The 17,092-nt window shown below is 39.6% G+C and overlaps 1 protein-coding gene across 4 annotated transcripts in view; it reads right to left on the reverse strand.

Moving 5' to 3' along the window:
- Positions 1 to 471: 471 nt before the first annotated feature.
- Positions 472 to 17,092, reverse strand: part of EXOC6 (exocyst complex component 6) — a 156,754-nt gene continuing 140,133 nt past the window's right edge. For all 4 annotated transcript variants that reach the window (XM_060768715.2, XM_060768714.2, XM_060768716.2 and 1 more), the window contains 3 exons: positions 9,130 to 9,242; positions 6,311 to 6,322; positions 472 to 1,012 (listed from right to left, as the gene is read on the reverse strand). In XM_060768715.2, coding sequence (XP_060624698.2) covers positions 880 to 1,012; positions 6,311 to 6,322; positions 9,130 to 9,242 — 258 coding nt within the window. In that variant the 3' untranslated portion in view covers positions 472 to 879. The remainder of the gene's footprint in view (positions 1,013 to 6,310; positions 6,323 to 9,129; positions 9,243 to 17,092) is intronic.

A 17,092-nucleotide genomic window follows, 5' to 3' on the forward strand; every position in this document is an offset into this window, starting at 1 on the left:
TGTGCCTTATGAACTGCATGTCAACTCTCTAGGCTGAGTATAGAATCCACAGTTTGCATCAGAATTCTCAACGCTGAGCATAGAAGGCATTATTCTGCAGTGGAGACCCGACTTCGCTTTCTCCTTCTTTCCCCAGCTTTGGAAGCAGCGGATCCAAGGAAAACCCCCCTCCCCCAGTATCCACGGCTCCCCCCCCCCTTTTTCCAACCGAAGGCAAGTGGGCAGAGAGGCCTCCCCGCCGGCCGGAGAGAGATCAAACCCTCCAAAGGCCCGACTTTGCCCTTTGGAGCCATCACTCTGCCGGCTTGCAAACCCGAAGCGACAGCTCTGTGTCTTGGCTTCGCCTTGATCTCCCCCGACGGGGGAAGCGGAAGGCACCCTTCTAATGAGAAAAGGGGGTTGGGGTTTTGGGGGGGGGGGGGACACACAGAGAGATGGGTCACAGAGAGAGAGAGAGAGAGACCAAACGGGTAAGGTTGGACATCAACTGTATTCTGGGCCTTCTTCCCATTATAATGTAATACATGGAGCAGAAAGAAAGAGGTGTGTGTTGGGGTTCCTGGTTTGTTTACATTCGAAGGAAGGGGCTTCTTCCGGGCCAGGAAGGAGGGGCTGCTGGGTGGCGCTTCTTCTTCTTCTCCTCTTCCAGGGGTCCCAACTCGCAGGTAAGTGTGTGAGAAAGAGGGGGAGAGGGGCAAGAGAAAGGCTCCACGTACAAAACAAGCGAACCATATACAAATCATATACAGCAGGGAAAAGAAGGAAGGAAGGGAGCTTCTTCTCGGAAAGTGGGAAGAAAGAAAGGAAGGAAGGGTTGGCTTTCTCCGAGGCCGAGTCCTGCCCGGCGAAAGGGAGGGAGGGAGGCACCCCCGGTGGGTCTCAGGAGTGTTGGGACATGCCGTTGACCAGGCCCCGGAGCTGCCGCACCACCGTCTCGATGAGCCTCTGCTTGTCGCGGTCGTTTTTGCGGAACTGGGCGAAGAGGTTGTTCTTCTTGCTCAGGTCCTTCATGCTGGAGAAGGAAGGAAGGAAGGAAGGAAGGAAGGAAGGAAGGAAGGAAGGAAGGAAGGAAAGGATGGGGAGAAGGAAAGAAAGGATGAGGAGAAGGAAAGAAGGAAGAAAGTAAGGAAGGAGAGAAGGAAGGATGGAAGGAAGGGAGATGGAAAGCAGGAGGAGAGGAGAGAAGGAAACAAAGGATGGAGAGAAGGAAGAAAGTAAGGAAAGAAATAAGGAAGGAGGGAAGGAAGGAAGGGAGATGGAAAGCGGGAGGAAAGGGGGGAAGGAAAGAAGAAAGGAAGGAGGAGAGAAGGAAAGAAGGAAGGAGAGAAGGAAGGAAGGGGAGAAGGAGAGAAGAAATGAAGGAAGGATGAGGAGAAGGAAAGAAAGGATGGGGAGAAGGAAAGAAGGAAGAAAGTAAGGAAGGAGAGAAGGAAGGGAGATGGAAAGCAGGAGGAGAGGAGAGAAGGAAAGAGGGAAGGAAGGAAGGAAGGAGAGAAGGAAACAAAGGATGGAGAGAAGGAAGAAAGTAAGGAAGGAAATAAGGAAGGAGGGAAGGAAGGAAGGGAGATGGAAAGCGGGAGGAAAGGGGGGAAGGAAAGAAGAAAGGAAGGAGGAGAAAAGGAAGGAAGGAAGGGGAGAAGGAAAGAAGAAATGAAGGAAGGATGAGGAGAAGGAAAGAAAGGATGGGGAGAAGGAAAGAAGGAAGGAAGTAGGGAAGGAAGGAGAGAAGGAAGGATGGAAGGGAGATGGAAAGAGGGAAGAAAGGAAAAAGGGAAGGAAGGAGAGAAGGAAGGAAGGTAAGAGAGAAGGAAAATGGAAGGGAGATAGAAAGAGGGAAGAAATGAGAGAAGGAAAAGAAAGGAAGGGAAGAGAGAAGGAAGGAAGGAAGGGGGAAAGGGAAAAAAAGGAAAGAAGGAAGGATGGAAGTGAAATGGAAAGAGGGAAGAAAGGGAAAAGGGAAAGAAGAAAGGAAGAAGGAAGAGAAGGAAGGAAGGAAGGAAGGAAGGAAGGAAGGAGAAGGGACAAGGGAGGGAGAGAAGGGCAAAAAATGACCAAGCGGGTCTGAGCTTGAGGCCTTCCCATCATCCCAAGTTGGGAAAGAACCCAAGCAAATGCTTTCCAATCCTCATTTCTCTCTTTCTCACTCCTTCTTCCCTTTCTGCTTGTTATTATTTTAAGGTTTCCACTTTCCTTCTGGTTTCTTCCTCTGCCTGAAATTACACTATGTAGAAAAACTACACTATGAGTCCCCTGGGGAGATAGGACTGAATATAAATAAAGTATTATTATTATTATTATTATTATTATTATTATTATTATTTTAATATAATAATAAGACTTTATAATCTGCCCTATCTCCCCAGGGGACTAACAAGGACAACAACAACATTACTTTATTTATATTCAGCCCTATCTCCTCAGGGGTCTCATAGTGTAATTTTTGTTTACTTAGTGTAATTATTATTCTATTCTATTTTAATAATTAGAATTATATTGGAATTATAATAATTTTAATTTTATTATAATATATTGATATCATTATAATATTGATTATAATGATTATAATATTGATTATTGTAATATATAATATTATATCGTTATAATATTGATTATTTTATTATGTTATTATATTTGATTTATTTTTAACATAGTGTTATTATTATAATATTATATTTTAATAATTATAATTATATTAGAATTATAATAATTTTAATTTTATTATAATTGTTATAATAGTTGTTATTATATTAATTATATTATATTATATTATATTATATTATATTATTTATTTATTTATGTATTTAAAACATTTCTATTCCACCCTTCTCACCCTGCAGGGGACTCAGGGCGGAGCACAACATATATACAATTGTTCAATGCAATTCAAACATATATGCAAACATTCAATGCAATTCATGCAATTCAAACATATACACAAACATTCAATGCAATTCATTTAATTGAAACATATATGCAAACGTTAAATGCAATTCAAACATATATGCAAACATTCAATGCAATTCAAACATATATGCAAACATTCAATGCAATTCAAACATATATACAAACATTCAATGCAATTCATGCAATTCAAACATATATGCAAACGTTCAATGAAATTCAAACATATATACAAACATTCAATGCAATTGAAACATATATGCAAACATTCAATGCAATTCAAACATATATGCAAACATTCAATGCAATTCAAACATATATACAAACATTCAATTCAATTCAAATATATATGCAAACATTCAATGCCAGGACATAAAACCATAAATATATACAAACATTAAGATCACTTATATTCACATTAAAAGTGGTATAAGAACCATCTCAGGACCCCCATCTTACCTCATTGCACTGCCCCAAAGGCTTATAATTATATTTGCCTAAATATATTCATTATATTATTATATTTTCATAATTATAATTATATTATTCTAATTGTTATAATATTTATTAGTCTATTAATTATAATAATTAATTATATTAATTATATTATCTTTTCATAATTATAATTATTATAACTATAATTATAATATTATATAATTCTTAAATTATATAATGTAATTATTATATTCTAATTATATCAATTATATTCTAATTCTATTTTAATAAAATTTGGTTTTTTTCTGTTCCTGGTTGGAAAGTGTTCTTTCCCCCGTTTCACTGTGCAATGCTTATATTTGAAATAGTTGTTCTACTCCAGAAATTTCAATTTTTGTAGCTGCCACAAACTATGTTGAATTGGTTGAGGTGTTCACTGAAAAACCAAAGCAAAATGTGCTGAAGGATTTTAGTTTAATAAACATTCCTCATGTTTTTTTAAATGATAGAACCAATAAGGAAATGACATTTATAACCAGGAACAAAAATCATGTCACATAGTGTTATTTTAAGACCGCTTTCCAAGGATTTTACATTATTCAAATTGCATGTTTGGCAGTATAAACCTTTTCAATACTTTCTGTACTTGTATATTTCTATTTTTATTCAACTAGACTACTGTGTGTTGTGTTTATATTGCCTGTTTTGATAAGGCCAATTGACTGATCCATAAAAAGGTTTTGTTTTAGGAGAGAAACACCAATATTATTGAGATTTTACAGGTTAGGAAAGTGGAAAGTAGGGGACATTTTTAATGGGGTAAGGATTTCAGGAAAAATATTTTCCTCATGATTGGCACCCACATCCAGGAAGGATTTATTTCCTTATTTCTCAGTCCAAATGTATGCCCACGCGTTTCTGTGTGTGTGTGTTTTAATACAATTTAAATGGCTACATTCCCGCATTATATACAGTATCATAACACAGTGACAAAATCACTTAAGTGGAAATTGCTCCCATATTGTGGTACTGTTGGCCTGGTTGGCACTGTTGACATCACTAAAAATATAACTTTGTAAATACTATAGCAATTATAGTGGTTGTTGTAAATTGGATGGGCTAGTAAACTTAGGTTCATGTTTTCAGGCTAATGTCATTGAATCAAATCTCAAGGTTTTATGCCATAATTCGGCTTTACAGAAGCTCATTTAATATATGTTAACATATATAATTTTGGTATATGTTAGTTTATTCTAGGTTTCTGGGTTGTTATTGTATCTTTTTGGTTGTATCAGGCATTTAATGTTTGCCTGCTTGCTGGAATTAGTCCCAAGTCCTCTTGGGGAGATAGGGCGGAATACAAATAAAGAATATTATTATTATTATTATTATTATTATTATTATTATTCTCAGGAGAGAATGCTTCTGGAACATGGCCATGAAAACACAGAACAACATAAATAATTTATCATTACTACTATTATTATTATTATTATTTATTATTAACACAACAAGATAAGTACACAACAAACAAGATCACTCTGCTGGTTGTTGTATTGGATCCCATGTTGGACACTAAGACTATGTGATGAGTTGCATAATGCGTGCAGATCCCAGTAGGTTGGCTTTTTGCAGCTGACAGATGGTAATTTTGTCAGCGAGGATTGTGCTTAAGTGCAGGCCAAGGTCTTTAGACACTGCACCCAGTGTGCCATTCACCACTGGGACATTATTATTAATTATAGTATTATATTTTCATAATTATAATTAGTTGTATGTATATGCGTGCTTGTTTTGCTTCTCTGTGTGTATGTATATATACACACACAAATATATATTATTAATTTTTTAGTTATTAAAAACTATCCCCTCCCCACCTTACAAGGTATATATACATACAATATATTATATTATTAACATAGTATCAGTATTAAATATTACTATAATATACTATATCATTATATTGTAACATTTTTAGTAATATTACATGTAATATAAATAATTATATCATATTATTATTAGTAGTAGTAGTATTATATTCCATTACATTATATTATTATAAATATTATATGTAACTACAATATATTATATTATATTATTGTTTGGTGTGTATATGAATATATATATACACACACACACACACACACACACATATATATATTGTTGGTGGTGGTGTTTGGTGTGTATATGAATACACAAACACACACACACATACATATGTAGATGTAGATGTACACACACATATGTATACACGTACACATTCATATCTATACATATACATATTCCCTGGGCGCTGATTCAGAAAATTGCATTGGATAGACTGCATCAGCTCAAGTTTTGAAAATATCGTTAGTATTACTGGGAAAAGGCCTATGTTCTGCATCTCAACAACTAGAGCTGATAATGCCATTTTTGGGAATCAGCAGGTCAAATATACACAGGTTGGGGTGGGTCAAAAAGTAATGCCTCCCTCGCTCCAGTAGCTGTGAAAGAAATATAATATTTATTATTCTATTAATTATAGTATTATATTATTATTTTAGTATTCTAATTGTTATAAGATTTAATAGTCTATTAATTATAATAATTTATTATATTAATTATATTATTATCTTTTAATAATTGTTATAATATTTAATAGTCTATTAATTATAATAATTTATTATGTTATTATATTTTAATAATTCGAGTTATTATAACTATAATATGATAGGGTAACTTTACTCCCTTGATTTAGTCTTTTTTTCTGGTTGACTGATAAGAAACAGGGCTAAGATTTGAGGCACCCAAATGTGTGTTGGCCAAGTGGATTCATGTCACTGTGGTCCACATGTAACAGAACCTATTCATTTTTGCACAGCTTCCTTTGCCTGGACTTGGAATCCCAAAGGCTCCCAAGGCCAAAAGGAACCCAAAGAGTTGGACTCAAGAAGCCCAGAGAAGACATCCATCTATCCATAGATTAGATACATACCCTCGGTGGACTCTGCAGAAGGGACAGCCAGGGAATTGGCAGGAGGAAAACAAACAACAAAAGGAATCCGAAGTTAGAAGACATCCACGCCAAATCGGAGCTTCACATTTTCGACCTGCGACTTATACTGAAACTCAAAAGCCGGTAGGATTCATCGGTAGGTTGATCAGACAGAACTGAGATCCGAATTCACCCCCCAAATTCGTTGGGTTTAAAAACAAGTGATTTGGTTTCCCCAACAAAATTAGTGTAAGAACCGGTGGGGAAATGGGTTAAACCCTTGTGCTAGCAGGACTGAAGCCGACAGGTCGCAGGTACGAATTTGGGCAGAGTGCGGATGAGCTCCCTCTGTCAGCTCCAGCTCCCCATGCAGGTTCATGAGAGAAGCCTCCCACAAGGATGGTAAAATGTCAAAACATCCAGGCGTCCCCCTAGACGGCCAATTTTCTCACACCAGAAGCGGTCTGGGGAGAGTTTGGATGAGCTCCCTCTGTCAGCTCCAGCTCCCCATTGCAGGGAGATATGAAAAGCTTTCCACAAAGATGGTAAAATGTCAAAACATCTGGGACGTCCCCCTAGACGGCCAATTTTCTCACACCAGAAGCAGACCGGGGAGTGTGGGGATGAGCTCCCTCTGTCAACTCCAGCTCCCCATTGCGGGGACATGAGAGAAGCCTCCCACAAGGATGGTAAAATGTCAAAACATCCAGGCGTCCCCCTAGACGGCCAATTTTCTCACACCAGAAGCGGTCTGGGGAGAGTTTGGATGAGCTCCCTTTGTCAGCTCCAGCTCCCCATGCGGAGATATGAGAGAAGCTTCCCACAAGGATGGTAAAACATCAAAACATCCGGGCGTCCCATAGGCAAAGTCCTCGCAGACAGCCAATTATCTCATACCAGAAGCGGCTTGCATTTTCTCAAGTCGCTCCTGACAGGACAAAAAAAAACACCCTCAAAAACAAAAACTAAAACAAACAGCCTAACATAATTGAGAGGATCATATAATTAGGAGCTGGGCCCAAGAGGCAACTTTTCCTAGAAGGGATTTCACCCATCCGGATCCTGCTTGATCCAACCAAGGGATCGAGAAACCCAAGGGCCAAGTCCTTGCCTGTGAAACTGGACGCCTTCCCGATGGGATCTCGCAAAAGACGCGGGAAGCCGCCCTTTGCTCTGCTCCCACTGGAGCGCCTGGTTTTGGTTATGGCTGCTCCAAGGAGAGGGGAGCCCTCCACGGCTGGCTTGGAGAAGAATATCAGGAGCTGAGCAGAATGCGTTGTACCCGCATTCTTCAAATCGAAGGCTTCCTCGATTGCAAAACGAATTCCAATCAATGGCATCTGAGGCCCCTTCCAGGCAGCGGAATCAAATCCCACGTTTTCTGCTTTGAACTGGAATATATAGCAGTGTGGACTCTGCTAGTTCAAAGCAGATATTGTGGGATTGATATTCTGGGTTATATGGCTGGATGGAATGGCCATTCGAAAGAAATAGTGTTTATATGTATGCTTGATTTGTTTCTCTGTGTGTGTATATATATATATAAATATATATAAATATATAAAATATAAGGAAGGAAGGAAGGAAGGAAAGGAATAATATTATATAATAATAATAATATTATTATATATAATAATATAATATAATATATAATTTTTATTTTTAATTATTAAAAACTACCCATTATCCAGGGCCCTTCCACACAACCCTATATCCCAGAATCTCAAGGCAGAAAATCCCACAATACCTGCTTTGAACTGAGTCCACAATCAAATAATATCAAGGATTTCCTGCTTTGATATTCTGGGTTATATGGCTGTATGGAATGGCCATTAGAAAGGAATGTGTGTATATGTGTGCTTGTTTTGCTTCTGTGTGTGCGCGCGCGTGTGTGTGTGTGTGTGTGTGTGTGTGTATAATATAATAATGTATAATATATAATATAATATAATTATATATAACGTATTATAGTATATAATTTTTATTTTTAATTATTAAAAACTTCCCACCCCCTCTACCCATCATCTAGGTCCCTTCCACACAGCCCTATATCCCAAAATATGAAGACTGAAAATCCCACAATATCTGCTTTGAACTGTGTTATCTGAGTCCACAATCAAATAATGTGGGATTTCCTGCCTTGATATTCTGGGATATAGGGCTGTATGGAATGGCCACTAGAAAGAAATAGTGTGTATATTTGTGCTTGTTTTGCTTCTGTGTGTGTATATATAATTATGTATATTATATAATATAATCATATAATATATAATATATAATTATATATAATATAATTGTATATAATATATAATGAATCTGAAGCTCAAAGAAAAGAGTTCCTTAAGGGCTCTCATATTTTTGTTGCTTTACCATCCTTGTGGGAGGTTTCTCTCATGTTCCTGCATGGGGAGCTGGAGCTGGCAGAGGGAGCTCATCCCAGCTCTCCCCGGATTGGAACCTGTGACCTGTCGTTTAACCCAATTGCCTCATCATACATTTGGGGACTGCCTGCATACATCTCAAAAGCACCCTAGATGTTGATATGGAGGGAAAGTGAGTCTCAAGAGGAGAAGAAATAGGGGTGATCCATGGTCATCAATGGTCAAACCATCCCCTTTTCTGTGGGTTTTATTCTAGGGAAGGATGGGACTGATGTCACCTGGCTTGGAGAGTGAAGGGAGGACACCACCACCTCAGCACTCAGTCAAGCAATCCTCCTCCACAACACTCCCGCCCCCCCCCCCCGGATTTGGGGGGTCTCCTTCCTTCTCCAGAGGGATGTCTCCCCAATTCCCATTCGGTGTTGTTGTGGGACTCACTTCTCGAGGAGGGCCAGGGCGATGCTGGGGTTGACCCGCAGGTACTTGGAGCCGGGTTGCCCATAGTCGGCTAGGTAAGTTGACCAGTCCCACACCATGAAGAGGTCCAGGAGCTGGGAGGGAAAGGGGGAGATAAAAAAGGGGGAGAAGGTGAATGAAGGAGACCTGGCGCCCCTAAAGAACCAGATCTGGAAGGAGGGCGACTCCAAAAAGAGCGTTAGAAAAAAAGCAATGCAAAGGCACCCAAGGAAATCAAAACACGCTTCAAAGAGGAGGGAAATCCGCTCTTTCTGGCCTCATTTCTGCTGTCAAATCGCTCCATAATCTTTTAAAAGCCTGAGTAGGACTCCGGGAGGAAGGCGTCTCTCCCGTGTGAAGCCCTAATCCCCGCTAAGCCAGTTAAACCCGACTTCCGATCCGCATTGTTTTTCAGCCAGAGAGAGAGAGAGAGAAGGTGTGTTTGGACTCTGTGCAAAGCCCTGGCTGTGTGTTTACATCCAGTCCCCATTTGCCACTTCCTTTTTCGCCCAAGGAGTTTTGACAAGGAAAAAGGGAGGAAAGTAAGGAAAGAAAAGCGCATTTCTCCTCTCTGCTTTCCTTGCCACCCATTGGGAGGGCTTCTTGACATTCTCCCCTCCCCTAACTGGTTATGGAGGGTGTATTTTCCCATAGAAAGCAATCTAAACATTTCCCAAGCCCTGCTGAATTACCCTAAACGCCCCCAAACCTCACCTAGTCTTGGAAGGGAAGGGAGGAAAGAGTTGGCTGTAGGCTACATGCTGTAGATTACACTATGTCTCATCACACTAGAGAAAAAATCCACTTAAAATCCGGTTTCTGCCTCCTGCAGAATTTTGGGGTTTGTAGTTTAGGGAGGAGCCTTTAACAGCCTTACTAAACTACAAACCCCCAGAATTATGCACCACGCAGAAACCGGATTTTAAGTGGATTTTTTTCTCTAGTGTGATGAAGTAATTTGTTGCAACAGATCTGTTTCCAGCCACTTCAAATTGGAAAAGTGCTATTCATTTAATCTTGGCTATATTGGGGTGAAGAGCCCCCAGTGGCACCAGCTGTCCGGCCTAGCTTCTGCCAACCTAGCAGTTCCAATTTTAGTTATTTAAGTATTTGTACCCCACAGGAGGGGAGGAGGGGGGACTCAGGGCAGCTTCCATCCAGCAACAATTTGATGCTCCCAATGTACACATAATAAAATCTATATAAATATCAACACTGACATAGAAACAACAATACTGTTTACCCACAAGCATAAAGGAATTACATATATTAGAAACCATTACTTTGTTTTCCAGATCACCAGACTGGGCCACAGCAACACCTGGCAGGGGAGGCTAGTCTAAATAAATAAAAATGTAATGTTCGTTTGTGGGATCAACATAACTCAAAAACCACTGGACAAATTGACACCAAATTTAGGCACAATACACCTATCAGGCCAACCAGTGACCATCACTCATAAAAATACTGAAAAGCACAGAAGAAAAGACTTAAAAAGAAAAAAAACCATTACAATGCATGCAAAAAACAACATATATACACAAACACACATATATACACATATACACAAAGATATACAGAAATATATACACACATAGGCACACACAAAACACATACACAGAAAGGGGGAGGGAGGGAAGGAAGGAAGGAAGGAAGGAAGGAAGGAAGGAAGGAAGGAAGGAGAGAGAGAAAGAGGGAAAGAAGGATGGAAGGAGATCAGGAAAGAAAGGTAGAGAAGGAAGGAAGGAGAAAAGGAAATAAAAAAGTGAAAGGGGGAAGGAAGGAGAGAAGGAACGAAAGAGGGAAGGAAGGAAGGAAGGAAAGAGACAAGGAAGGGTGGAACGAAAGAGAAAAGGAAGTGAGAAGAAACAGGTAGAGAAGGAAGAAAGAAGAAGGGAAAAAAAGAGGGAAGGAAGGAAAGAGGGAGGGAAGGAAGAAAGGAAGGAAGGAGAGAAAGAAAGGAGAGAAAGAGGGAGGGAAGGTTGATCACAGCAACAGCCTGGCAGGTAGAGTTAGTTTTAATAATAATAATAATAATAATAATAATAATAGTAACAACAACAACAACAACAACTTTATTTATACCCGCCACCATTTCCCCAAGGGGACTCGGAGAGCGGCTTACATGAGGTCAGGCCCAACAGAGCAAATATCTACATAAATAAAAATGTAATGTTCTTTTGTGGGATTAAAATAACTCAAAAACTGCTGGACCAATTGACACCAAATTTGAACAGAATACACTTACTAACACCAACTAATTATTAAACACCGAAAGCACTTTAAAAATTCATATTTAAAATCCACTGTGACACATTTCTGGCTCCTCTGGTTCAAATGCAGACTGTACACTGAGAAAATCCAGAATCCACTGACAGCTGGATCACTTAGCAGCAAGTGTTCCTATTGATGAAGAGGTTCCAAGGAGGAAGGAAAGACTCCTGCCAGATATAGGTAGACAAGCACCTCAGTAGGACGGACAGAAGAAGTATTTTAATCCACTGAATTAATTATAAAAAGTAAAAGTTTTCCTTGACATTAAGTCTAGTTGTATCTGACTCTGGGGGATGGTTCTCATCTCCATTTCTAAGCTGAAGATAGATGCCTCCAAGGTCATGTGGCTGGCATGACTGCATGGAGTGCTGTTACCACTGTATCTATTGATCTACTCACTTTTGCATGTTTTTGAATTACTAGATTGGCACAAGCTGGGGCTAACACTGGGAGTTCACCCCAGTCCTTGGATTTGAACTGCAGACCTTTTGGCCAGCAAGTTCAGCAGCTCAGCAGTTTAACCTGCTGCACCACGGGGGCTCCTGAATTAAGGTTTTTTACTAGATTGGGCTGATGAGGAAGGCAAAGTGATATTGCATACTCTGCAATATTCCACCCCCTCCCCAATACATGCTTTGGTTGGGCTTACTTGTTACATCAACAAGGTATTTATTTATCATACCAGGTGCAAACCAATGCTACAGTTGTGATGTATTTAAAAACACAAAGTTTAAAAAGTTGGCATTATATCCACAAGGTCATACTGACTGAATTAATGCTCTGATTCCGATTGTGTACCCATACAATGTTTATGGTATGATGAATTCAAATCTCACTGATGTCAGAGCTATTCCATAGGTGACTAAATCAGGATCCAACCTTGTACATTTTCTGCGTGAATCATCGGGCTGGTCAACCCCATAAGAACAAATCAGATGTGAAGCCAAGCTGTCGATTCCAGATGGAAATGTTGGGGTTCACAAGAGATAGCCTTTCTAAGTAATTGTTATGTTCTTATTCTATCTATTAAATATGTTACTCCTTTCTTATACACCCTGTATGTGCTGTTTTTACATACAAAAGAACAGAATATTGAGCAAGTACAAAAATAGGAGCAGGACGATGTTTCATAGCAAAGGAATAGGCATTACACTCCTCATCTATTTGCTATGGCTTTGAGGGGAGGATATGTCACACTTACTTGGAAGTGACTTGTTTGGGGATGAAACATAAGCTTAACATCCAGAAAACAGGGCTATGGGTTATCCCTGACTCTAATACTCGGCAACCTTGTCAATAATAGACCAGCAAGGGAAATGTAATCTCAAGCAATACCTATTAACCATGAAAGCAAGATCAGAATCATATATTGTGGTTCAGATGCACAATTTGACCCATGATTTTATCAGAACGGAGGAGGGAAAGGAAAATAAAGGTCTAGCTGAGTTTCTCTAAATATGGCTAACGGGGTAACATCGTTATTTCACTCACCAGTCAATGTTTAGCTTATACAAATGCCACTGAAAATTCTCAACAATAAGAACAATTATTATTTAATTCAATGTATTGTCAAAGGCTTTCATGTCCAGAATCACTGAGTTATTCTGAGTTTTCCGGGCTGTATAGCCATGTTCCAGAAGCATTCTCTCCTGACGTTTCGCCTGCATCTATGGCAGGCATCGTCAGAGGTTATGAAGTCTCACAACCACTGAAGATGCCTGCCACAGATGCAGGTGAAATGTCAGGAGAGAATGCTTCTGGAACACGGCCATACAGCCCGGAAAACTCACAACAACCCATTATTATTATTATTATTATTATTATTATTATTATTATTATTTTACTGACACAAAAACACAGTATGGCACAGCAAACAAGATATATATGCTGGATTTCGTATCACAAAATCACAAGTCAAGCACTTCCCAAGCGTCTAGGACTGTGTGATGTATTTTCGAATGATGCGCGCAGATCCAAGTAAGGTGGCCTTTTGCAGTTGACAGATCATGATTTTGTCAATGTTTATTGTTTCCAAATGCTGGCTGAGACCTTTTGGCATGGCACCCAGTGTGCTGATGTCCACTGGGACCACCTGTACTGGTTGTTATTGTTGTTGTTGTTGTTGTTGTTGTTGTTATTATTATTATTATTATTATTATTATTTGTATGCTATATAACTTTGTGGCCCAGGAAGATTCAGACTTGTTTTCATATCAAAGGTCAGGGCTTTGGGATTATTAAAATTAATCAACATGAGGGGGAAAAGATACAAGGATTTCTCACTCAAGCATTTGATCTGCGGCATTCTAATACAAGAATCAACGCCATTGCTGTGTAAAGAGGTTTAAAGGAATCCCACAACACCTTTGAGAATGCGAACATAAATGTCTATTTCATCAGACACAGATCAGTTACCCAATTTCAGTAGTATTGATTTAAAGTAAGCTTGTTTGTGGCATCCAGTTGCTAAGCTCCCTTATACAATAATCAATCCCATTTCAGCTGTATTCATTTAAGTTTAGAAATCAACTCAAGACCCTTACTTTGTAAGAGATGTTTTTCTGAATGTTACTATATCAATGAATCTCAAATGATGGATGCTGCTTAAATTATGCATAGTTTGCTAACTGACAATTAGGTGAGCTCTCAACACAGGTAAAATGTATTAAATCTATTACAGGAAGCTTAAACCTTAAAGAGTGAGTTGCTATTGCCGCACTCCTACAACACTTATTAGAATTATGCCCCATTGAAAAATAAACAAGGTTGACATAAAAACAAATTAACTCCCCCCACAACCCTTCTATGGAATCAACATTTCTGTTTTTGTAATCTTTTGTAGGCATTATGGACTGTTTTTCAACAATGCATTTTATTCTGTGCATCAGGGCAGAACAAAATAAAATGCACCATTTTCTAACTCTGTGGTTGAGGGGGTTTCTACCTTTGTCATCCTTCAGACAGATCAAATAATTGCAACTGATGTTCAGCCTTGCCGCTTGCTTTTTCTGACCTAATTTGGATGTTATAGCCATTAGATCCCAGGATCAAAACAAAACAGTGGCATCAGCAAACCTTCCAGGGAAAGTCAAGAAAAAGGTTTTTGCACAACCTCAAAATTAAAAAATAAATTATGCCACAGAGATGAACCACCTGACAATGAATATTAATTCTTCCTGGGCTTCAAACAATATTCAACTTCCATCCCTTAAAGTACTTTATGACCTGGTTCTATATCAATCATATTAACAACAGCAGCTCAATCTGGTCATTTTTTGAAGAATCATGTTGGTACTGATCTGCAGGTTTTTCACAACCCATGTAAACATAAACGACCTGACTGATTCCTGACAGCTCTAGCATTTCCAATAGGACTGACTTTCGCATTCAAAGATGATTGACAGTGCCATCCCATGCGTGTTTACTCAGACACAAAGTTTAACAAAGCCGCCTGTTTACATTATGCAAACCCGCATTTCTTGGCTGAATTTGCACAATTTCTTTTCTCCGCACAAGTCATAGCAACTGACGTTTTGCCTCCAACCAATGTAACACCAACTTCACCTATTTTCAGACCATAATAAACCTGGAGGATTAAAAAATTGCCTTAAGAAAAAAACATCAGGAGGATAAACTGCAACTAACACTGCATACCTAACTTGTACCAAACAAAACTGTACAGCCTTGGCTACAGATAGCATGAAGACAGAGAAACAAAGGCAACCCCAGAGATGGGATCATGGAATCATAGAATTGTAGAGTTGGAACAGACCACAAAGGCCATCCAGTCCAACCCCAATGCAGATACGTCTATTTATTTATCACGTCAAAAGCGACTTGAGAACATACTACAAGTTGCTTCTGGTGTGAGAGAACTGACCATCTATAGCAGGGGTCCTCAAACTAAGGCCTGGGGGCCAGATACGGCCCTCCACGATCATCTACCCAGCCTTCGCTCAAGGTCAACCTAAGTCTGAAATGACTTGAAAACACACAACAACAACAATCCTATCTCATCAGCCAAAAGCAGGTCCACACTTCCCACTGAAATACTAATAAGTTTACATTTGTTAACATTGTTCTTCATTTTAATTATTGTATTTTTAAGTGTTTTTTGCACTACAAATAAAATATGTGCAGTGTGCATAGGAATTTAGCCATGTTTTTTTCCCAAATTATAATCCGGCCCTCCAACAGTTTGAGGGACTGTGACCTGGCCCTCTGTTTAAAAAGTTTTGAGGACCCCTGATCTATAGGGATGTTGCCCAGGGGTTGCCCATCCTGCTGGGAGGCTTCTCTCATGTCCCTGCAAGCTAGAGCTGACAGATGGGAGCTCACTCCATCTTGAAGATTTGAATGGACAACCTTCAGGTCAGCAACCCAACCTTCAGGTCAGCTGTCCAGCCAGCACAAGGGTTTAATCCATTGCGCCACTGCGGCTCCACAGATACACTTATGTGTTCCAAGTATTATATACATCATATGTGGAAAAGGCAAGCTTGGGGAAGTCTTTTGGGGCTAGCCTTGCCAGTATCTCCCCAGCTAGCTCGAGATTCTCGGAGCTCTAGTCCAGAAAGGACCTTTTTGTGAGCTCTTCGGTCCATGCAAGGTCAGCTCCAGCCTACATGAGGAGTGCAGAGAGCACCAGAAGAGGCAAAAGGCAAAGTATTATCACTGCAAGCCTTCTCCCAGTTCCCCAGGCTGAATGGCTACACAGGAGTCTCATTAATTCTAGAAAGTTTCTTTTGCTGAGAGCCGCAGAAGCCAGCTTTACATGTGACCGAGAAAACGAAGGCGTACAAGCAAATTACATAAGCCGCCCAATTATAAGCCTCCCCTCTCCCCTCCTGAGGGCAGGTTCAGGGGTTATGTTGGGACAACTCTCTGATGGAGACGGAGCTGATAGAACAGGCGAGCGGCAGGGGCAGCCCAACTGCTGCGCGGTGCCATTGTACGTACGCTTCTCTGTCTCACTCTTGTAGCTGCGGCAATGAGCCTGGCACACTGTGACAACGACGTATAATGGACTTTGACAGCACATATACTGTATGTGGTGGGTGGGCAGGAGTCGCCTGGTGAGCAAGCCTTTGGTACTATGTTTCTGGTCAGTCATATCACCTATACATTATTTGGAACTGTGCAAATGTATAACCACAACAAGTTATTTGCTGGGCAAGAGGGAGGAATGGCTGCCATTTTTAGGAGCACCTGAAGTCAGGAAACATATCTATTTCCAGGGATTCAATATAAAATCCTTTTCTAGGAGCACATTTCACAAAAAAATACATAACAAGAGCTATATATATACTAGCCTCTACAGATTCTCCCAAAGAGAGGGAGATATGGTTCAATTTGTCATCCCTAATACAACTATTTTCATGTCTTCTCCCTGTGCAGGCAGTTTCAGTACAAAATAGAGGGACAAAAAGAGAAAAAGAGACAAAGTACAATAAAAAAGCATTAACCAGTAATTCACCATTTAAGCCCACTGGTTAAATCTATCAGTTAATCTGCGTTGAGTTAAAAATAACATAAATAAAAAAGAATCTAATTTGCATTGTTTTATATGAATGCAATATACAATTGTCATATTCTATTCATTAAAATGCACATGAGTATTGGCAAAACAGCTTATGTAGTTTTAATGTAGGCTTCAGATTTATTTACAACG

This window comes from Anolis sagrei, chromosome 3 (assembly GCF_037176765.1).
Source record: "Anolis sagrei isolate rAnoSag1 chromosome 3, rAnoSag1.mat, whole genome shotgun sequence".
Taxonomy (NCBI): Eukaryota; Metazoa; Chordata; class Lepidosauria; order Squamata; family Dactyloidae; genus Anolis; species Anolis sagrei.